Source organism: Neoarius graeffei, chromosome 15, assembly GCF_027579695.1.
Source record: "Neoarius graeffei isolate fNeoGra1 chromosome 15, fNeoGra1.pri, whole genome shotgun sequence".
NCBI classification, from domain to species: Eukaryota; Metazoa; Chordata; class Actinopteri; order Siluriformes; family Ariidae; genus Neoarius; species Neoarius graeffei.
Genome location: NC_083583.1, coordinates 19,337,900 through 19,362,833, shown reverse-complemented (window position 1 = coordinate 19,362,833; position 24,934 = coordinate 19,337,900). Strand labels below are relative to the sequence as shown.

At 42.1% G+C, this 24,934-nt stretch overlaps 1 protein-coding gene across 1 annotated transcript in view; it reads right to left on the bottom strand.

The window, feature by feature from the left end:
- Positions 1–22,384, bottom strand: part of parvab (parvin, alpha b) — a 54,889-nt gene extending 32,505 nt beyond the window's left edge. The window contains exon 1 of the mRNA XM_060940961.1: positions 22,097–22,384. Coding sequence (XP_060796944.1) covers positions 22,097–22,232 — 136 coding nt within the window. The 5' untranslated portion in view covers positions 22,233–22,384. The remainder of the gene's footprint in view (positions 1–22,096) is intronic.
- Positions 22,385–24,934: the final 2,550 nt, after the last annotated feature.

The following is a 24,934-nucleotide window of genomic DNA, read 5'->3' as shown; positions in this document are numbered from 1 at the left end:
CTTGCGATCGATGCACATCTTTCCATAATCGGTATCACAGGCAAGCAAACACAAAGCAGAAGCACTTTAAGGCTTTTTTATCATTCAAATAGATGTCTCAAGCCTTGTGAATGCTGCATGTGAACTGTAAACAGTGCAATTTGATCCAAATATGACGATGAATATGGAGTTCTAAAACTGGGCGATATGGGGAAAAAAAATTACAACATGATACAAATGTACTGTATTTTAGGAAACTACCTCGAAAATGATTGCGTGAAAATAATTCAGAAAAATGTCTCCAGGGTCACGTTTTCATTTTGTCTGTAATTATAATAATAATGAGATTCTGTCCTTGTGAATTCTATAAATTATGCATATTTTTGAAAAATGTTTAGCATAATTCGGTAAGCAGACATCTGAATTTCTAACTGGTTAATTTCTCAGAACAGGACTAGACTAGGATATTTACAGTGGTGCTTGAAGGTTTGTGAACCCTTTAGAATTTTCTATATTTCTACATAAATATGACCTAAAACGTCATCAGATTTTCACACAAGTCCTAAAAGTAGATAAAGAGAACCCAGTTAAACAAATGAGACAAAAATATTATAGTTGGTCATTTATTTATTGAGAAAAATGAGGCAATATTACATATCTGTGAGTGGCAAAAGTATGTGAACCTCTAGGATTAGCAGTTAATTTGAAGATGAAATTAGAGTCAGGTGTTTTCAATCAATGGGATGACAATCAGGTGTGAGTGGGCACCCTGTTTTATTTAAAGAACAGGGATCTATCACAGTCTGATCTTCACAACACGTTTGTGGAAGTGTATCATGGCATGAACAAAAGAGATTTCTGAGGACCTCAGAAAAAGCGTTGTTGATGCTCATCAGGCTGGAAAAGGTTGCAAAACCATCTCTAAAGAGTTTGGACTCCACCAATCCACAGTCAGACAGATTGTGTACAAATGGAGGAAATTCAAGACCATTGTTACCGTCCCCAGGAGTGGTTGACCAACAAAGATCACTCCAAGAGCAAGGCGTGTCATAGTTGGCAAGTTCACAAAGGACCCCAGGGTAACTTCTAAGCAACTGAAGGCCTCTCTCACATTGGCTAATGTTAATGTTCATGAGTCCACCATCAGGAGAACACTGAACAACAACGGTGTGCATGGCAGGGTTGCAAGGAGAAAGTCACTGCTCTCCAAAAAGAACATTGCTGCTCGTCTGCAGTTTGCTAAAGATCACGTGGACAAGCCAGAAGGCTATTGGAAAAATGTTTTGTGGATGCATGAAACAAAATAGAACTTTTTGGTTTAAATGAGAAGCATTATGTTTGGAGAAAGGAAAACACTGCATTCCAGCATAAGAACCTTATCCGGTCTGTGAAACATGGTGGTGGTAGTATCATGGTTTGGGCCTGTTTTGCTGCATCTGGGCCAGGACGGCTTGCCGTCATTGATGGAACAATGAATTCTGAATTATACCAGCAAATTCTAAAGGAAAATGTCAGGACATCTGTCCATGAACTGAATCTCAAGAGAAGGTGGGTCATGCAGCAAGACAACGACCCTAAGCACACAAGTCGCTCTACCAAAGAATGGTTAAAGAAGAATAAAGTTAATGTTTTGGAATGGCCAAGTCAAAGTTCTGACCTTAATCCAATGGAAATGTTGTGGAAGGACCTGAAGCGAGCAGTTCATGTGAGGAAACCCACGAACATCCCAGAGTTGAAGCTGTTCTGTACGGAGGAATGGGCTAAAATTCCTCCAAGCCGGTGTGCAGGACTGATCAACAGTTACTGGAAACATTTAGTTGCAGTTATTGCTGCACAAGGGGGTCACACCAGATACTGAAAGCAAAGGTTCACATACTTTTGCCACTCACAGATATGTAATATTGGATCATTTTCCTCAATCAATAAATGACCAAGTATAATATTTTTGTCTCATTTGTTTAACTGGGTTCTCTTTATCTACTTTTAGGACTTGTGTGAAAATCTGATGATGTTTTAGGTCACATTTATGCAGAAATATAGACAATTCTAAAGGGTTCACAAACTTTCAAGCACCACTGTATAACATTCTTTATTTATCTGAAAGTGTAGAAAGCCTTGTCTCCTTTCTAATTTCACTGAACATCATGCTCATCCAATTGCTCTCATTGCCGGCCCAGTGTCCGCTCTGATTGGTTGAGAGGTTCTGGCTGTTGGTAGGGCTGCACAAGCACATCACATTAAAATGACAAACTTGATTTGTTTCTCAATGTATAAAACACAGGTGGGTTTCCCAAAAGCCTCTTAATGCTAAGAGCATCTTAAATTGGAGAGAGAGCACTCATTTGGCTGCTCGCTCTACCATTTAACAATAATATTTGTGCTGTGATGCTTTTGGGAAACTCGGCACAGTGCACTATTATTCCTCTGTATTCACTGCGACTAATAAACGTATTGCGTGACATCGAGTGTGCACCCATTTCTACACAAACGGTGAGGAAATATATAAAATGTATAAAATGAATGAATGAATGAATGAATGAGTGAGTTCACTTCAGCATTCTACAATCATTGACACAGCAAGTAAACAAGAAGGAGGAACGAGGATCACATTTTAATAAGAAACAAACAGACCAAGCGGGAAAAAAACTTTCCCACAATGCCATCAGTTCCTCACTTTGGTTCTGTATACCGTAGAGGGCTCATTTACAAATGCAAATCAATACAAATGCATGAGCGATAGGATGTAACCTGAGGTAATGATAAACGAATGGAATACCACAGCTTTCACTGTTTTATTCCTTTTATAAAATGGAACATTATTTTGTTTTGTATTTGATCTTGACCTGCATTTCGGGGTCGCTGGTTGTGGTGGCCATTTTTGCATTTAGAGTAAAACAGCACAAATCACTGTGGTGCAAAAAAACAAAACAAAACACAACAGAGAAATACTAAATATTGAGTATTTTTTGTTGAGTATGCATGAATTTATTGCAGTATATATAATTATTATACATACAGGACACTTTTTCTATGGAATAAAAACGTGTGGGCGGCACGGTGGTGTAGTGGTTAGCGCTGTCGCCTCACAGCAAGAAGGTCCTGGGTTCGAGCCCCGTGGCCGGCGAGGGCCTTTCTGTGCGGAGTTTGCATGTTGTCCGCGTGGGTTTGCTCCGGTTTCCCCCACAGTCCAAAGACATGCAGGTTAGGTTAACTGGTGACTCTAAATTGACCGTAGGTGTGAATGTGAGTGTGAATGGTTGTCTGTGTCTGTGTGTCAGCCCTGTGATGACCTGGCGACTTGTCCAGGGTGTACCCCGCCTTTCGCCTGTAGTCAGCTGGGATAGGCTCCAGCTTGCCTGCGACCCTGTAGAAGGATAAAGCGGCTAGAGATAATGAGATGAGATAAAAACGTGTGTTCTATTCCCTTCTAGCGGGTTTCATTCATTTGGTTTGATAGCATGCAATATTGTTAGCGTATCGCTTATCCCGTGTGTATTACATCACTCTACCCAGTGGAGAATGAGCGTTGAATATGGTTTATGATACTGCATGGTTGTCAAGACAACATGACGTCACACATCAGAGACGTAAAACTTCCTTGCTAGCAAGTGACTGTGACAATTTGTAAATGAACATGGCCACCAGGTTTGCTTCATTAAGTATGGAAGATTTTGAAAGAATTTTGAAACAGAAAGACATTTTGAACACCCGAAAGGAATGTATAATAATAATAATAATAACAATAATAATAATAATAATAATAATAATATTGGCTGGCTTTTTTTCGTGGTATCTGATATACCACTCAATGCCAGTGTCAGTAATAGCACTGAAAACCTGAGTTCGGCGCAGCCTCCAAACATGGCCGCTCCGGACTATACCTCCTAAGCACCAGGCTTGTAGCACTCAAGTCCAGGACTCGGACTTGAATCCGACTCGTGCCCTAATTTTAAGGACTCATGACTTGACTTGCACTTGAGCACTGATGACTCGGACTTTGACTCAGACTCGTGCATTAACTGCATTCGGACTCATAAACTGGACACGAGGACTCTGATTTTTTCTTTATTTTTTGTAACATTCCATAATAATCCGGAATAAGATATTTATATCTATGTTAAATTTTATACTAATTTTGTGCAAGAGAATGCACATTCACCTGTTCGTACCTCATGTTCAGGAGCAAACTGACGTTAATGGCGCTAAAATGCCGGAAGAGAATGTCCCAAGGATTGTCTGCTTTGCTGATACAGACTTCTCGTGCAGTGGGAAAAAATGCACTGCAATGTGTTCCATATGTAGAAGAACTATCGAGGAGACGACGGGGACAACCTCGAACTTCACTCGTCATTTGATAAGACTCCACCCAGAGAAGGAAGTGACACGCTATGTTCATTGCTCTGTTGATAGCGGGGCTTGCTTGCTGAGCGATGAACTAGCTAGTGTTAACCCTCTCTCATGCTATTTGCCCTGTTGAGAGTGGGCGGGGCTTGCTGAGCGATGAACAAGCTTTTTATCTGTAGCCTGTTAGCTAAAATGGGGCAGTCGAGCAGTAACGTTAGTCCAACACAGTAGCAGAGACGGTTTCACATAAAGGCAGCAACAGCCACCATCAAATCGTGCAGATGGAGTCTTGTTCTCAGACTCGACTCGGACTCGACTCGAAATTTTCTTTAATGACTTGTACTTGACCACTGGGGACTCGAGTCTGGGCTCGGACTTGAGGTTTAGTGACTCGGCTACAACACTGCTAAGCACCACAGGGCCCTTCATCTCTGGAATTCTAGGAAGTACACCTCTTTCCCATTTCCCTGTAATTACTTCTCTATATAAGCCCAGTATTCACAAACGCTCACCGCGAAGTATTGTTCTATGTCCCCGTGCCTGATCATACCAAGCCTTTGGACTTTTTGCCTGACTTCTAGTGCTTTTGACTTCGTTTCCATTTATTTCCAACTATGATTACTCACCTGCCCTTTGACAGTCTGTTTGTTAATCGACCAACCCTTGCCTGTCCCTGACTGTCTTCAGATTGCTGTATTGTATTTGGTTACCAGTTTGAGATGCACCCGCTCTCCACTGCGCTTGCATCCGTAAGTACCTGCACCCTGACAGCCCAGCCATCTCATCTCATCTCATTATCTCTAGCCGCTTTATCCTGTTCTACAGGGTCGCAGGCAAGCTGGAGCCTATCCCAGCTGACTACGGGTGAAAGGCGGGGTACACCCTGGACAAGTCGCCAGGTCATCACAGGGCTGACACACAGACACAGACAACCATTCACACTCACATTCACACCTACGGTCAATTTAGAGTCACCAGTTAACCTAACCTGCATGTCTTTGGACTGTGGGGGAAACCGGAGCACCCGGAGGAAACCCACGCAGACACGGGGAGAACATGCAAACTCCGCACAGAAAGGCCCTCGCCGGCCACGGGGCTCGAACCCGGACCTTCTTGCTGTGAGGCGACAGCGCTAACCACTACACCACCGTGCCGCCCACAGCCCAGCCAATATTATTTAAATATTTCTAGAAATAATTGACTACTATATTCATATTTATATTTTCCTCACTTGTTCTTAGAAGATATTTTGAAAAAATGAACGTTTCAGCTTCACTTAAACAAATACCCAGATCAACTGTTCAGAAATCACACTGATAAAACAAATACAAATGGTCACCCAGCTTCATGGAGTCTGCTCATCTTATCCAGTGCAGCAGTTTCTGATTTCTACATGTCTGAATGTGATGAATGCTTACCGATTTCTCTACACTGATCTCAGTGTAAACCAGCACATGTACAGGGGATCATAGATCTGTGGCAGCTGATATCACACCTCTATAATGACTCATGACTCATCCTTGGTTTGTTTGTCCAATCACTGCAGCCAGGGTTCTGTACATGCCTACGAGAAATTCCGCCAGGAATCAACATCCCTCGACACATCAGCATCCTGTTTTTATTTCCTTCTCCCATTACGTCAGCTGTCTGAACAGTGCTTAGCTGCATGCCGGCAAAAAGACAAAACATAGGCAAAACCTGCCTGTCAGTGTATCTAACATACTGTATGTGTGCATAATAGGCTTGTACAATATTGATTTGACCTCGTTTGCAATTTACTGTTTTTAAAAATTCTGATTTTTACTATTTAAATCATCCAGAACTGATGGTCTAAAACAAAAAAAACCCAGGAAATTTCACATTTCCACCATTTTCCGTTTAAGAGAAGGCGAAGGTGCAAGAATATTACCAGCTGTGGAGTCAGGAACTGCTTGCTGGCAGCGGCAATCGCAAAAACTCCCAACAAAACCGTGTGGTGGATTTTTAAGTGATTTCGCAGTAATGCGTAGTAGACAGTTAAAAAATCATAACAGTACATTTTTTGACATTATCCTTTTACAAATCATTTGTCTAATGTCTCATGTCTACAGGGCCGACATTTTCACTGCTGATCTGCTACTGTTCGAATTATCTGATTTACATCTAACATCATAAAGTGCTGATGCAAAGTGTTAGATTTGATACTTTATTGTAGGCCTGGTTAATCTTTACTGCGCCTGCAACGGAGTAAGTGGGGCGAGGTATTGTAATTAGTGCGGTTTGTTTGTGTGCCAGCCTGTTAACAATCTAGCATCTAGATGGTTGCACCGATAGACTTCAGATTTTCAGGGTAGGTGGGAAATGATCCGTAGATTACCTGATTAAATTTTGGGGGTGATCGGGTCAAGGTCACCGGAAAGGTCAGCCTTTCGGTCGAAATAACATTTTCCATTATAAGTCAAAAATGAGCATATAGGAACTCCCATATGCCCTTTCATTTGGCACCATGATCTTTGACCTTGAAAAGTCAAACTCAAGGTCACAGATTTTCAGAGGGCTGTAACTTGAAAACGGTTGATAGTAGACAGATATTTACCATTATCAACTTATAGAAAGTGCCATATGGACTTTCATTTGGCAACATGACCTTTGACCCTGAATGGCTTTGAAATGTCAAACTCAAGGTCATGGATTTTCATAGGACTATAACCTGACAGCTGATGATTGAGAAATATTACCGTTATCAACATATAGGTGTAACATAAGTGCTGCCGGATGAGGTTTGTTTTGCCTGGCAACACTTGTTTTAGGTTAAAATTGTTGTCTTTTTTCCTCTTTCACCAGAAATGCTTGAAACGTGCCAATTTTGGAGGGTTTTTTTTTGCCAAAATGTTAAATTAGCATCTCTAATAAAAATGTTCTCTCTCTCTTTCTCTCTCGTTATATGTCAATCCTGAGACACCAGTGATGCTGACCTCTCCTGCTCTTTGGACCTGCCTGATCCATCCTGATGCCCTACTTCTAGCTGGTGTCTCATCGCATCATTCCTGTGGAGGACGGCTCCATATGGACAGTCGAAAGTTGCACTAAGAAGACGACTCTGGACACTTAGAGTCTTGCGACAATGGTTTAGGACTACAATTGACATGATAACTTTAGGGCTGCAGTTGTCATGAACAGTTTTGCACTCAAGTCTCCATCAATGAACAGTTGATAACTTCAGAGAAATAGACTTCATTCTAAAACTATAATGAATTTCCTGGTTATACAGTTGTACTTTGACTATATAGGACACAGTTATAGAAGCAAGTTATTTATAAATCGCGTTATCTATTATCACCCAGATGAGGATGGGTTCCCTTTTGAGTCTGGTTCCTCTCAAGGTTTCTTCCTTGCGTCATAGGGAGTTTTTCCTTCCCACCATTGCCTCAGGCTTGCTCATTAAAGGAGAACTGAAGTCATTTTAAAACTTGCTTTATTTCTTAATTAACGTGTGATTCAATTACGCTTTCGGTTTTAGTAACCTTATATCGTGACTCGTATTGGCAACTAATTGCAATTAAATATTATACTTATCGGCCTATTCGGTTTTTAGCCATGTTGAATTTAGTTCGTTTGGTCCACGGCAGACGTCGCTTCATGAGACTTGTGCGAGACTTCGAAACGTGAAGTGTCAGCCAGGTGTCAGTGCCGCCATTTTGAAAACTGTTTTCCAAATGAAATATTGCACAAAACCGAGTTTAAATGACGATTACTGCCTACTTTTTTCAAACTTCCCTGATTGCTATCAAACAAACAAAACTTCCGGCTTGATTACATCAGCATTCGAAAGAGGGCGCACGCGTCTTTTGACAACATTGGCAGATGTTGGTCACTTTGATTTCCGCTGTACGTTTTACTTCCGTCCTACGATGTCTCACACAGGTCTTAACGAATCTCGTTTACGGCCGTTGCTTTGACATATGGACTGACATATTACAGAGCATATTTCAAACACTCAAATTGCTATAGCAGTGACAAAATAACTATCAAAAATGCATTCCTATATTTAATAAAATGAGATAAATAGAATTTTGATAATAAAAAATTTGCCTTCAGTTCTCCTTTAAGGATAAATAAATTTTTAGAGATAAAATTAGTTCATGTTTAAAGTCCTTATTTTCTGTAAAGCTGCCTTGCGACAATGTCTGTTGTTAAAAGCGCTACACAAATAAACTGACTTGACTTAAATATAGTTTAACCATTGATCGATTTTATTTCATATTAATGAAGAAGAAAACATTCTCCCATTAGTTTGACAGAAATCGAGGGATCCTTACACGTCCCAAGAGCTCTGAGAGCATGTGAGATTGGGGAAAGGAGGCGGAGCTTCCAGGTGGGTGTCAGTTAATATTGAATATTGGAGAGTCCGAAACACCAGCGCCAATCATTCCTGATTCATATGTTGATTGGTTCAGGTCTAGTTTTATTGAGGAAGAAAAGACTGCTTTACTCTTACTTGTGTATGTAAATTTTACGCATTTTATACTGAGTGTAATATTGTGTAGAATATGCCTAAGATATAAACCCATACTTTCCCCATGTTCATCTAAAAAAGCCGGCTTGCTTCTCTCATGTCTCTCCCACCATCACTAATTCTGTGATACATTCTGCATGTCTTAGCACTCGTAACTTAATATATTTCTGCCATACAGAACCAAAGAGGCTCTCAGTGGAACCAAACAAATGCAAGTAATTTGTGTTCACCTCCATGACCCAGGTTTGAGTGGTTAGGGCTCAGGTGTGGGCAGACTGTTGAAGAGCTGGAATGGCTTACTTAGAGGAAAAAAAAAAGACTAAAATTTATTTATTTAGTAGAAGAAAGAAACAGACAGCTAATAAGCAGACCCTTTTATCCTACTTATTTCCTTATGTATCATGTGGTCGATGTGGTCCCAATCAGGCTTTTAAGTTAAAACACAGCCTAGAGAAACATTTCATTCAGCAGTAATGCAGGATGTAAGTGTGATGGTCGACAGTCAGCACGTTCCCATATAAGGTTCAAGCCAGGCTTTCTGAGAACACTCACAAGGGTGCGTCTTACACAGAACGACCGAGAGCGAAGTTATGAGAAACTGGCGTTGGGCTATGACTTGCTATAACTATGACCAGACGCCTGATCATGATTAACATGCTTTAACAGAACTTTTATCACAGTTTAGATTTTAAAAGAAATTCTAAATAGCTTATACAAAATGTACAAATTAAAACAAAATTAAATACTTTCGTAATATCTTTTGTAATAGCCATGCCATGCATGCTGAACAGCACAATATCTACAACAGTGCTGTTGAAATCTGATTGGTCAGAAGGTGTTGATTAATTTTCTATAACAACAGCTCTGACAGTAGTTCCTACTGTAACTCAAATAACAGTTTTATACAGAATTAATGCATTCATTTGGTTCTATATTAATAGCACATAAAGCCTAATAATACGAATAAAAATAAATTTCTCATGCATTCCAAAAAATTCTCAGTGCCCTTATTTATATCTCATCTCATCTCATTATCTCTAGCCGCTTTATCCTGTTCTACAGGGTCGCAGGCAAACTGGAGCCTATCCCAGCTGACTACGGGCGAAAGGCGGGGTACACCCTGGACAAGTCGCCAGGTCATCACAGGGCTGACACATAGACACAGACAACATTCACACTCACATTCACACCTACGGTCAATTTAGAGCCACCAGTTAACCTAACCTGCATGTCTTTGGACTGTGGGGGAAACCGGAGCACCCGGAGGAAACCCACGCGGACACGGGGAGAACATGCAAACTCCACACAGAAAGGCCCTCGCCGGCCACAGGGCTCGAACCCGGACCTTCTTGCTGTGAGGCACCAGCACTAACCACTACACCACCGTGCCACCCCTGAGCAGAAAGTATAGCTCTAAAAACTTCAGAGTTCATCCTGCAATCAATACATCAATATATACCAATCAGCCATAACATTATGACCACTGACAGGTGAATAACATTGATTATCTCATTACAGTGGCACCTGTCAAGGGGTGGGATATACGTATTAGGCAGCAAGAGAACAGTCAGTTCTTGAAGTTGATGTCTGAGTTGACAGTATCTAAGGTGGCAGACTATTCCACTGTTTCACAGCATTGATCAGAAAGGATTTTTGGCCATGACTCTTGAACTTAGGGATCATTAAACTGTATTGGCTAAAACGAGTATTGTAAGAATGTACATCAGCCACTCGAACAATATCAGACGTAAGATAAGGTGCAGAGAGACCATGTATAATTTTATAAATATGGAAATAGGACTGCAGTTGTCATGAACAGTTTTGCACTCAAGTTTCCATCAATGAAGAGTTTATAACATCAACGAAACTGACTTCATGTTAAAACTGTTAATATTATAGTCATGCTGTCTGTTGTTGCCCAAATGAGGATGGGTTCCCTTTTGAGTCTGGTTCCTCTTGAGGTTTCTTCCTCGTGTCGTCTGAGGGAGTTTTTCCTTGCCACCGTCGCCACAGGCTTGCTCATTGGGGATAGATTAGGGACAAAATTAGCTCATGTTTTAAGTCATTTAAATTCTGTGAAGCTGCTTTGCGACAATGTCGATTGTTAAAAGCGCTATACAAACAAACTTGACTTGGATCCACATGCATATCCGGATTTGCATCAGAATCTAATCAATTGTTCCTTGGCTCATGGCTCACCTTTCCTCAAAATATCATTAACAAAGTTGGCAGAGGTAGAAAATGTTGCTTACCAATAAATAAATAAATAAATAAATAAATAAATAAATAAAAAATATGGCCTAGATTGCTGTAAGGAGATTTTGTTTAAAGTTTTTGGAAGGAGTCTCCAGTTTTAGTGCTTTGGGACAGAATTTACACTTTGTGGTTTCTTGGAAACATGACAACTGTTTTTTTAAACTTCAGTAGAGAGGAAAACCAGAGGCTGGTAACAGAATGTCTGTTTATAGCCTCTGTCACGTAAGTGATAACAGTAACTAATGTGTTTCGTGGATGTTTCACAACATTAAACATAAATAGTAGTTAAAAAGTATGATGTGGCATCCATTATCTCATCTCATTATCTCTAGCCGCTTTATCCTGTTCTACAGGGTCATGGGCAAGCTGGAGCCTATCCCAGCTGACTATGGGCGAAAGGCGGGGTACACCCTGGACAAGTCGCCAGGTCATCACAGGGCTGACACATAGACACAGACAACCATTCACACTCACATTCACACCTACGGTCAATTTAGAGTCACCAGTTAACCTAACCTGCATGTCTTTGGACTGTGGGGGAAACCGGAGCACCCGGAGGAAACCCACGCGGACACGAGGAGAACATGCAAACTCCACAAAGAAAGGCCCTCGCCGGCCATGGGGCTCGAACCCGGACCTCCTTGCTGTGAGGTGACAGTGCTAACCACTACACCACCATGCCGCCCGGCATCCATTAATAAATTTGAATCAAAGTAATTGGCAAATTTGCTGCGGTCTAAGAGGAATAAACACGTCTGGGCGTGTCATTATTGGAAAATAATCAACTTTGGCGTGGTGAAAGCAACTCTGCTTCATGTTGTATCGCATCACCATATTGTGGATTTTTCCTATAACAGCATGTCACACTGTGTTTTGTTCTTTAGTTATTTTTATTTTGATTCAACTCTATTCTATTCTATCCTGTTTATCGAGTTCAGTATGATATTGTCATATCACACAGTCCTACTGAAAATACATGAATACATATCCTGCTGGAGAAGAAAATGATCAGGCCTGAGTTTCCCAAAAGCATCGCAGCACAAAGATCATCATTAAATGGTACAGCGAGCAGCGCAATGGACACTCTCTCTCCTAGTTAAGATACTCTTAGCATTAAGAGGCTTTTGGGGAAACCCACCCCAGTAGTGTATTATTTGTTGTATAGGGATTGAGATTATTAAAGGTCTCATTGCATCGTTTTTTCATTAATTGTGCGGTGGTCTCTAGGATGAATGAATGCCCTGTGAATCGGTTTTGGTGAAAAAAAAATGCTGTGGTTCTCCTGTTTCAGGCTGTTCTAGTTTGGTGGAGGAGTGGGTGGCAGGAGAACGACAGGATTTCAGCTCTTACTCATTAATATTCATGACATGTAAACGTGTTACCTCTGATTGGCTAACAGCAATCAGTAAACGTGTTACCTCTGATTGGCTAACAGCACTGTGACGCTACCTCCAGTGGGTCAGAACAAGCGGATGTGGGTGTCTTTGTAAAAACTGTTTTGATTGGCTATTATGGTCTCGACATCGACGTTTTGACCAATAACAATGTAGATAACACGAATTTTACATCACATTCAACGAGATTTAAACGAGACTAAAGATGGCGACTTACAAATAATGTGTAAACATCGTTGGAGTTAATAAAGTTTGAACAGCATGAAGGAACATACCCCAGCCCCCCGAAATTTATAAAAAAATATTCTCAACGGATTTGGCATAATATAAAAAGGTCATTTTTTACTCAGAAAAAGCGGAAATCCGCCGAAAAGCGGAAAACTCTCATCCCTGCCTAGCTTGTGACCATGTCATGCATGCTAACGTGGAGAATATGAACATGCTATTTTGTAACAAAAACCTTCAAACTAAAAGTTCATGTTTTACTTACAGCTTGTGAGCTGGTGGTCGATTGTCTTGACGGTACAGATCCAAGTATTAAAAATGACCTCGAAGCAAAACCACTACTGAAGGCACCGAAGTTTGAAAAGTCACTGTGGTTGAAATGATCAGAACACAGTACTAACGTTGCATTATACTTCGCTGGTGGTGTTCCAAAGATAAATTCCAACCATTTCTTCTTCACCTCTTCTATCTTGCAACATTGCTCCGCTTAGGTTTTGTTTCTGTCAGCGGCTCCAGCCCGACTTTGAACGCTCATAACTCGCGCAGGGGAGGGCCCAGCCTCCCCAAACATGCAACGTTGATGTGTTACTGCCACAAATAACACAGGCACGAACTTGTTCAGCCATGTTTTCAACTTGCTGTTGGGTCCTCTTCGTTAGCTACTGACGAGATGGGCTCTGCTATCTCTCCTCAAGCTTAAATCTGAACTTTCTTCCCGTGGGCGGTCGCAAGCCAAGGTGGGCGAGGCCATGAATACTAATTTTCGAAGTGACATAAGTTCATAGGGCTTTTTCAGATTCACTCGTTTTTCCGACAATTTTCTTTCATAAGCTAATACAGGGAATGGGAGTAGAATTACATTTTCACATGCAGCATGCATATGCAACTCGGAGTGAATTATGGTATTTCAAAAAGAGCCAGTATTAAACGTTTTTGGTGGAAGGGCGGGCATCATGGTGGTGTAGTGGTTAGCGCTGTCGCCTCACAGCAAGAAGGTCCGGGTTCGAGCCCCGTGGCTGGCGAGGGCCTTTCTGTGTGGAGTTTGCATGTTCCCCCCGTGTCCGCGTGGGTTTCCTCCGGGTGCTCTGGTTTCCCCCACAGTCCAAAGACATGCAGGTTAGGTTAACTGGTGACTCTAAATTGACCGTAGGTGTGAATGTGAGTGTGAATGGTTGTCTGTGTCTATGTGTCAGCCCTGTGATGACCTGGCGACTTGTCCAGGGTGTACCCCGCCTTTCGCCCGTAGTCAGCTGGGATAGGCTCCAGCTTGCCTGCGACCCTGTAGAACAGGATAAAGCGGCTAGAGATAATGAGATGAGATGAGATGGTGGAAGGGTACGTTTAAACACTTCAGTAGAGTTACAGACTTTGCCACTAGATTTGGTGACTATTTAGATGCCTTCAATGACTTGAATCCAAAATAGAGCTGAGTTACAAATCCAGTGACTTTTTCAGCACGTTACTGACTGTCTTGAACTTGATACGGCTCTCTAGGTCACATCATAGCCGCTGTTATACAAGTTTATAAAGCAGGTTCATTCCACTCACCATCTGTGCACTGTCAGAAATAGGGGTACAGGACCACAGTGGGCCACATCAAATTAAATGGACCACAAACTGCTGAAAAAGTTAATGCTAACAACTTTCTGTTTTAGCCAGCATTAACTTTTTCAGCAGTTTGTGCTACAGTAGCTCTTCTGTGGGATTGGACCATATGGGCGAGCCTTCGTGTCCCATGTGAATCGACGAGCCTTCAGCACCCATGACCCTGTCACCGGTTCACCAGCTGTCCTTTCTTGGACCACTTTTGGTAGGTACTAACCACTGCTTACCAGGAACACCCCATAAGATGTGGTATTTTGGAGATGCTCAGACCCAGTCATCTAGCCATCACAATTTGGCCATTGTCAAAGGTCAAAGTTGCTCAGATCCTTATGCTTGGCCATTTTTTCTGCTTCCAACACATCAACTTCAAGAACTGACTGTTCTCTTGCTATCTAATATATCCTACCCCTTGATAAGTGCCACTGTAATGAGATAATTAATGTTAATCATTTCATCTCTCAGTGACCATAATGTTATGGCTGATTGGTATGTCTATGTTCCTACGCAGTATATAAAGGATACAAATAAATACTCTAGCAGGTACTGCCCCAGTGACAAACCATTGTACCCATAAAGGCACTTCATTTTCTGACAGTGTGTGCAACATTTGACTGTGACCAATCACTGATCACCATGGTTCCCTCAGCACCCAATCACTGATCACCATGGTTCCCTCGACACCCAATCACTGATCACCATGGTTCCCTCGACACCCAATCACTGATCACCATGTTTCCCTCGACACCCAATCACTGATCACCATGGCTCCCTCAACACCCAATCACTGATCACCATGGTTCCCTTATCACCCAATCACTGATCACCATGGTTCCCTCATCACCCAATCACTGATCAGCATGGTTCCCTCGACACCCAATCACTGATCACCATGGTTCCTTCGACACCCAATCACTGATCACCGTGTTTCCCTCGACACCCAATCACTGATCACCGTGGTTCCTTCGACACCCAATCACCGATCAGCATGGTTCCCTCGACACCCAATCACTGATCACCATGGTTCCCTCATCACCCAATCACTGATCACCATGGTTCCCTCGACACCCAATCACTGATCACCATGGTTCCCTCATCACCCAATCACTGATCAGCATGGTTCCCTCGACACCCAATCACTGATCACCATGGTTCCCTCGACACCCAATCACTGATCACCATGGTTCCCTCGACACCCAATCACTGATCACCATGGTTCCCCCGACACCCAATTACTGATCACCATGGTTCCCTTGGCACCCAATCACTGATCACCATGGTTCCCTTGGCACCCAATCACTGATCACCATGGTTCCCTCGACACCCAATCACTGATCACAATGGTTCCCTTAGCACCCAATCACTGATCACCATGGTTCCCTCAACACCCAATCACTGACCACCATGGTTCCCTCGACACCCAATCACTGATCACCAGGGTTCCCTCGACACCCAACCACTGATCACTGTGGTTCCCCAGCAGTGGCGGCTGGTAGGTAGTATTTCAAACAGGGGAGGCTGGTCGGTTATGATATTTCCAGATTTTAAAAGAAAAAAGAAAAAACACATCAATTTTGCCCATACTCTTGCCTCTGATCTGGCTGATTGTTGGCAGGGTCACAAACTGTGAAATAACAGGTTCTTTTGGCCCATTAGCCTACTGTCCAATATACATGATGGTGGTGTTGGGGGGGTATATTTTAATATTTTATATTTTAAAATTGTGGCATGTTGTTTAAAAATTTATCATTATTGAAAGCAGCTCTTTGTCAGGAACCTCAGCAGTAACAGCAGAGTGTTCTGGAATAGGCACAAGCACTGACCTTGGGGAGCCAAACATAGAGCTGGGTGCCACACATTTCATTCAATGACACTTTCCCTATATTTTACTTATTTTGACTGAGAAATGTTTTATTGACAATTTTGATAACCCTTCACTTTTAATCCAGGTCTGTAGTGTGAAATGTTCTCGGCTGTGTTTTTGTTTAAAAATGTTTTCCAAATTGTAGCTGTGTTTAATTCATATCCAGAAAAATATATATTCCAATATAATATACTCAGCATAAACATTTTAAATAGATTCTATATTTTTGGTCCAACCATGACATATTACTAAAGTAGCCTATTTACTGTTGTTGATGTGGGTCACTTGCTGTTAGCCAATTCACTTTCTCGTACCAGGAGAGCTGAAAGGAACGAGTATTATTCCCTACCTTTTTCACCAAGTCAATTTGAGGCGTTGGTCTACCCTGCTCTTTAATTTTAATTTTTTCCTCGAAAGGAAGACTGGCAAATGGCTTCGCCAAAATTAAATCAGCAATGCTTGGCATCCGTGCGCAGCTTTCTTGCTAGCTGACTAGCCCCCTCAAGTTCAAGTTCAGTCACTCAAATAAACGAAATTTCTGGAACTAAGATAGCAAACTTGACAACACTATATTTACACTTTATTTACAATGAAAATATATACAAACTAAAAAAGCTGGTAGAAACCGTATGTAATGAATGTAAGCCGATCTCTTACAATACACCACACCACTTGCGAATCCGCATGGGACTGAACTGAAATTCACCGCTGCCTGTCTATATTTGAAACGAGCTGTCAATCAAAGAAAATATCCGGCCACTTTCACCAATCACCAGTCTCCTCGCGGAAACTGCCATGTCCCTCCCACTGTGAGGCTCCCACGTTTTCGCAGTATTTGTCCAATAACCGTCTTGCATTTTGAGATTGAAAAGCGCATAGCTCACAAATGCCACTGAAATCCACTGAGGCTGGGAGTCCGGTGGGCGGGCGTTTTCGCAGTATTTGTCCAATAACCATCTTGCATTTTGATATTGAAAGTGCATAGCTCCCAAATGCCATTGAAGTCCACTGAGGCTGGGCTGCATCGCGCTGTCATGAGGGGGAAAAACTCACGCACACATTAGGCAAACTGGGGAAAGTTATAACGGAATGATTTCGCACTGTAGTTGGGTTGAGCACATATATTTCTATGATTCTGGATCTGAAATAGCAATGTTATAAGGTCAGCTATAACATAAGCCTAGCGCAATTCATCCTACACGATGTTCGTCATTTTTAGAGGAGGCTGAGCCTCCCTCGTTGTCTTAGAGCAATCGCCCGTGTTCCCCAGACACCCAATCATTGACTACCACTGTCTGTCCCACCCTCTCCCTTATTTGTTCTTCATTTTAAGCTCTCTTTTTGAAAATATTACATTTAATATGCTCACTAAATAAAAGCGAGTAAACATTTTCCTTCAAAGCTACTCCCAGTCTGTGTTCTTGACAGAAAGTTTAGTATGTATAATATGCAAATGCATAAACATTTTGTTTATAAGTGCTATGACCAAAGATGACTTCTTCCTATCAGAAATAAATTATTTTACATTAATGGCATTTAGGAGACGCTCTTATCCAGAGTGACACACAATATACCCAGAGCAGCAGGAGGTTAGGTGCCTTGCTCAAGGGCATTTCAGAAATTCCTGCTGGTCTAGAGAATTGAACCAGCAACCTTTTGGTTCTGAAACTGCTTCTCTAACCATTAGGCCATGGAAGCTATATTTTAAAATAGATACCCTACGGGTACATGTGGCTACTGCTTATAAATAAAATAGCTTTCTGATCCCATGTCCAGGGCGGCACGGTGGTGTAGTGGTTAGCGCTGTCGCCTCACAGCAAGAAGGTCCTGGGTTCGAGCCCCGGGGCGGTGAGGGCCTTTCTGTGTGGAGTTTGCATGTTCTCCCCGTGTCCGCGTGGGTTTCCTCCGGGTGCTCCGGTTTCCCCCACAGTCCAAAGACATGCAGGTTAGGTTAACTGGTGACTCTAAATTGACCGTAGGTGTGAATGTGAGTGTGAATGGTTGTTTGTGTCTATGTGTCAGCCCTGTGATGACCTGGCGACTTGTCCAGGGTGTACCCCGCCTTTCGCCCGTAGTCAGCTGGGATAGGCTCCAGCTTGCCTGCGACCCTGTAGAAGGATAAAGCGGCTAGAGATAATGAGATGAGATGAGATCCCATGTCCATACAGTAAATATCACGTTATCAATTCTCCTCGCCTCATCTCTTGCAAGCATCACCAAGCCATGAGCAGCATCAGGGCTTGGAGTATTTTGGTGACCAATTTTGTTTACTGTGTTTTGCTCAAAATACAGTGCTGTGAACTAGATCCATTTTCAAAATAGATCATGAATTGTCTTAGAAACATTATTTAGTACTAATGAGCACATTTTGTTTCACAAGTGTAGTGTAAAGACTCTAAAATTCAAAATAAAATAAAAAAATTAAAGCGAATAGCAGAAGTTTGATATCGGCTTCTCAATATATCTGCCAAAAAGCTAAAAAACAACCTTACAAAACCTTTCACTTGACCTTCAGAAGGACCAAACAAAAGCTGTGATAATCAAAAGGTAAATTTTCTTAAAATAAACACCACTTACTTGATATCGAATCAGTAGCCTTGGCGAACCACGAGGTGAATTTCGTTTATCTTTTTATCTGCCGATTATCTTCCGATACTATGAAGTTATAATGAGGTTTCTCTTATTTCGTTCCTGGTTCTGATCGGTTCCGAAGTTTATCAAGAAGTAGAACGGGTAATCGAACTTGATCAGGATAAGTGCTGATTGGTTACGAAGTTTCGCTGTTGTTACACTCATTTTTACATTCTTACAACACGATGACATAGTGGCTTCACCACTCGTTCTTGTGTACCTTTGATATTGCAAGATCAACAGTTCGTATCGCGAGATCATGATTCACCGTTCTGGTGATTGTAATGCGTATGCACAAGTGTGCTATTGTTACACTCATTTTTACATTCTTACAACATGATGACATAGTGGCTACTGCCTCACTTTACTTCTATGAGGCAGTAGCCACAAAAAATAAACAATATTTAATTTTTTTTATCTAAAAAAAGTAAAAAATAATTAAAACAGACAACAGTCATCTATATCCCCCACCCTATATACCAACTATATACCAAGTTTCAAGATATTATTTGTCACATTTTTCAAGTTCTGCTGCAGGAAACCAACCCTACCTCTTTACACTGACCTCAGCAGCCCATGGCATAAGCCCACCGGACCTTTGGTGGGTGAGCTAAAAATTAAAATTTATCACATTTCTTAGTAGCAAAAGGCACATATACATTACTTAATCAACACATATACCAACTTTCAAAACCATACCACTCATAGTTTTCAAGTTCTGGTCCGGAAAAAAAACACCTAACCCTAAGACTAACCTGAGAGACCAAGTCTGAAATTGTTTCCATGGAAACATCCATCCATCATCTATAGCCGCTTATCCTGTCCTGTTCTACAGGGTTGCAGGCAAGCTGGAGCCTATGCCAGCTGACTATGGGTGAGAGGTGGGGTACACCCTGGACAAGTCGCCAGGTCATCGCAGAGCTAACACATAGACACAGACAACCATTCACACCTACGGTCAATTTAGAGCCACCAGTTAGCCTAACCTGCATGCCTTTGGGGGAAACCGGAGCACCTGGAGGAAACCCACGCAGACACAGGGAGAACATGCAAACTCCACACAGAAAGGCCCTCGTCGGCTGCTGGGCTCGAACCCAGGACCTTCTTGCTGTGAGGCAACAGTGCTAACCACTATACCACCGTGCCATGTCCATGGAAACATGAAAAATTAAAATTTCTCTAATTTCTTAGTATGAAAAGGTACATCTACATCACCTTGTTAACAAGTATACCAAGTTTCAAATCCATATCATTAATAGTTTTGGATATATGCTCCGTAAACAAACATTGCTCTTAGAACCTAAGTCAAAATCTAATTTTTATGTAAAAATTTGAAAAATACTTTTTTTCAAAAATCCAAAAGAACAAAAGGCACCAGTTTACATGTTGCTTGATATGTATGCAAAGTTTCATGAAGATATCTTCAGTAGTTTTAAAAGATATGGCCTGGAAACGAAAACGTGACCCCATTTTCTTTGTGACCCCGTTTTCTTCAGAACTTCGTTTGGGCGGGGGATAAAAACAATAAAAACATTTTGTTGATAATAATAATAATAATAATAATAATAATAATAATAATTTAAGTATTTAAAAAATAAACCATAATCTACCCTGTCAGAAATAGGACTACAGTAGGAGTCCATTTCTGTCCCCCAAGGTACGCTCTACACTAATGTACCCCCTGGGGCTCATTACTGGACCTTAAGGTAACTTAATGTAGCTTTTTAGGGCCAAACAGGTACATATAATGTTCTTAAGCATTATATAAAGGGTACAAATAAGTACTGTACCTTAGAGGGTCCTGTCCCAATGACAAGCCAAGGTACCCTGAAAGGAACAATAATGTACTTTATATTTTTTGCGGTCCGGTTTCCATCAAATTGTGCGCTCTGATTGGCTCGCAAGCGGTCCAGAATTGTACAATATGGACCCCGGTTATGGACCTTTGGCAACTCACTCATTCACAACAACAACAACCATAGTAGCAATTTTTGTCAACATTTATTTTCGCATTTCTCAATTTTACAGCATGGATAGCGATAACGACAGTGTTCACAGCGAAAGTGAGTTTTATTACCCTGATGAAGACGAAATAAAAGAAAACATTTCAGGAGAAAGCCAAAAACGAGCTTGTAGCAGGTTTGTTCAAAATATGGTTTCCCTTTTGGGCGCTCTCATTTTCTGTTAGAATTTGGTAAAGAAAAAAATTTATTTACCAGCTTAAGGTCGGTCCATATCGTGAAATACCGTGACTGAGGTCTTGAAAGTACTGAGCGAGGCCCTCTGGGCCGAGGTCAGTATTCAAGGCCGAGGTCACGGTATTTCACCATACGGACCGACCTTAAGCTGGTAAATAATATATTTATTTTTTTCTTTACCAAATTCTAACAGAAAACGAGAGCATCCGAAAGGGAAAACCGAGCCGGGGCGAGCTGCCATTTTGAATCCTCATTCACGGCTGTAATGCAAATTGCTTCCTCCTCGGTATACAAGTGCACTTCCATGGCAGGAAAAAAAACCCTACATTTTGCCGCCTATGTAGTCCCCTATTTATACAAAATTCAGTCATTCAGGATTCAGCCATGTTTTTGCTCGGCGTTAGCAACAGTTACAGGTTTTTAGCTTTCTCCTCAAATGTTTTCTTTTATTTCTTCTTCCTCAGGGTAGTAAAACTCGCTTTCGCTGTGAACACGGTCGTTATCGCTATCCATGATGTAGAATTAATGCTATTCTCCTGAGAAATGTGAAAATAAATTGCTACTATGTTTGTTGTTGTTATGAACGAGCGAGTCGCCAGAGGTCCGTAACCGTGGTCCGTTACCGGGGTCCGTACCGTAGGATACAGACCCGCTCGCCAGCCAATCAGAGCGCAGGATTTGATGGAAACCGGACCGTGAAAAAAAATATTTATTTTCTGAGCGTATAGGCTATTATTTTGCACTCTCATCAAACTCTATTTTATTCAGGCTATTCAAAGTGAACAGCTTCTTCATGTCCACTTGTTTGGGTTTTGATAGCCTATGCCATTGATCATGATGAATGCAAAGTAGTCCATGACGTCATAGAGCGACTTTCTGAGCTTGCTTAAGCTAATTTCCCCTGAAAACAGCTGGTAACACTGGAATTAAGGCTGATCCCTGTTGTGAGATGCCTTGACCAAATTAGGAGAACAGAACTGCACGGGTTTGAATGGATTATTAAAGCTGAGACTAAAGAGGTGAAAAGAAGCAGTTGAGGATGATGGTGTGTGGAATGTGTGTATGAGAGGAATAAAGGCCTGTGAATGTGGAAATCCGCTGATCACACCTTCTTTCGCCTTCTTTCTTCTGGCCAAAGTTCCTCCGAGTTTTCCGAGGAAGGAGTCGTCCTTTTTCCTGGAGGGAGGTGATCTGGGACTCGGAGATTTCGGAGAGGAAGGAGACTTTTGAGGAGACGAAGCCATTTTTAAAATCACAAACTAGGTCCAAAATGCGGAGTTTGTGTCCCTCTAGGAAGAAAAAGCGCTGCTTGTGGAATATTGCAGCTGTTTTCCAGATGTTTAGCTCTAACGGTGTCGAGTCCCGCGCTGTTTCCGCTCCAAATCCCGCCCTGTGTGTGTGTGTGTGTGTGTGTGTTGCTGAAGTCCAGAAAGGGAAAATACAATCAGTGTAGGAATCCTACTGCTGAATGCCACTTGATTGAATTTTACACTAAAGGAAAACCACACCAAACTTTCCTGTTTACACCATCAGTAATCTGTGCAAACCTATTTCAGCCACTTGGAGAGAGACAGAGAGAGAGAGAGAGAGTATGCAATGGCTTTCTCATCTCATCCTATTATCTCTAGCCGCTTTATCCTGTTCTACAGGGTCGCAGGCAAGCTGGAGCCTATCCCAGCTGACTACGGGCGAAAGGCGGGGTACACCCTGGACAAGTCGCCAGGTCATCACAGGGCTGACACATAGACACAGACAACCATTCACACTCACATTCACACCTACGGTCAATTTAGAGTCACCAGTTAACCTAACCTGCATGTCTTTGGACTGTGGGGGAAACCGGAGCACCCGGAGGAAACCCACGCGGACACGGGGAGAACATGCAAACTCCGCACAGAAAGGCCCTCGTTGGCCACGGGGCTGGAACCCGGACCTTCTTGCTGTGAGGCGACAGCGCTAACCACTACACCACCGTGCCGCCCTTCATTAGTATGACAGAGTAAATCATAATTATGAAATCATCATACGAAGTCATTATTATGAGATAGGATCTCACTATTATGTACAAGATTCCATCCATCCATCTATCCATTATCTGCAGCCGCTTATCCTGTTCTACAGGGTCGCAGGCAAGCTGGAGCCTATCCCAGCTGACTACGGGCGAGAGGCGGGGTACAGCCTGGACAAGTCGCCAGGTCATCACAGGGCTGACACATAGACACAGACAACCATTCACACTCACATTCACACCTACGGTCAATTTAGAGTCACCAGTTAACCTAACCTGCATGTCTTTGGACTGTGGGGGAAACCGGAGCACCCGGAGGAAACCCCATGCAGACATGGGGAGAACATGCAAACTCCACACAGAAAGGCCCTCGTCAGCCACTGGGCTCAAATCCAGAACCTTCTTGCTGTGAGGCGACAGCGCTAACCACTACACCACCGTGCCGCCTATGTACAAGATTGAAAATCATAATTATGATTATACCAGGTCATAATAATGACTTTCTATTTCATAAAAACGAGAACATGTTCTCAAAATTATGACTCAATACAGCATTACTATGAGATACTTTGCCTGTGTCCAAAATCGCTCACTCGTTCACTACTCCCTACTCCCTACAGTATATAGGGAATTATTATATAGAGGACCATGTAGTGAGCTCATTGGTAAAATGAAAAAACGCTTTCGGTCACTAGTCTGTCGCGCTGGTATTTACGTCATTACTGTCGCACAATTAAAACGTGCCAGATCAGACAGCTGGTGGGTTTCAAAATTATAAATACACGCATGTATTTTTGTGATAAATCCATATTATACTGAGCGTACTTCCCACATTAATCAATACAAAGTACCTGCATCTTTCTGTTCTTTAAAATCAAAGCTGAATACTTTCTTCTTTGCTGCTGCCTTTTATGAAATCAAATTTGAGACTTTTGATTTCTTTCAGCGCGACCGCAATGCATGATGGGATATATTGCTTTGGTTAGTGACCATCGTTGTACACTACTTTTCGTGATGCATTGTGGGATATTTCGAGTGCACTATATAGGGTGTAAATAATCCTCACTAAGGTTTCGGACAGCACTACAAAATGGCGTCCTCGTTATAGAGTGCTCTCTATAGTGAGTAGGGAGTGGTTTCGGACACAGGGTAAGTCATTATTAAGTGAAAGGACCTCATTATTACGTACAAGATTGAAAATCATAGTTATGAGATACTATATCATAGTTATGACTTATGTCATAATAATGACTTACTATTTCATAATCATTATTCTGAGAGAGTAAATCTCATCTCATCTCATTATCTCTAGCCGCTTTATCCTTCTACAGGGTTGCAGGCAAGCTGGAGCCTATCCCAGCTGACTACGGGCGAAAGGCGGGGTACACCCTGGACAAGTCGCCAGGTCATCACAGGGCTGACACATAGACACAGACAACCATTCACACTCACATTCACACCTACGGTCAATTTAGAGTCACCAGTTAGCCTAACCTGCATGTCTTTGGACTGTGGGGGAAACCGGAGCATCCAGAGGAAACCCACGCGGACACGGGGAGAACATGCAAACTCCACACAGAAAGGCCCTCGCCGGCCACGGGGCTCAAACCCGGACCTTCTTGCTGTGAGGCGACAGCGCTAACCACTACACCACCGTGCCGCCCCAGAGAGAGAGAGAGAGAGTAAATTATTGTTATAAAAAATTGTGTCATAATTATGAGATAGTCATAAGATAGAATTTCATTATTATGAGATAATAAGTCATAATTATGAGATATGGTGGTGTAGTGGTTAGCACTGTCGCCTCACAGCAAGAAGGTTCTGGGTTCGAGCCCAGTGGCTGACGGGGGCCTTTCTGTGTGGAGTTTGCATGTTCTCCCCATGTCTGCGTGGGTTTCATCCGGTTTCCCCCACAGTCCAAAGACATGCAGGTTAGGT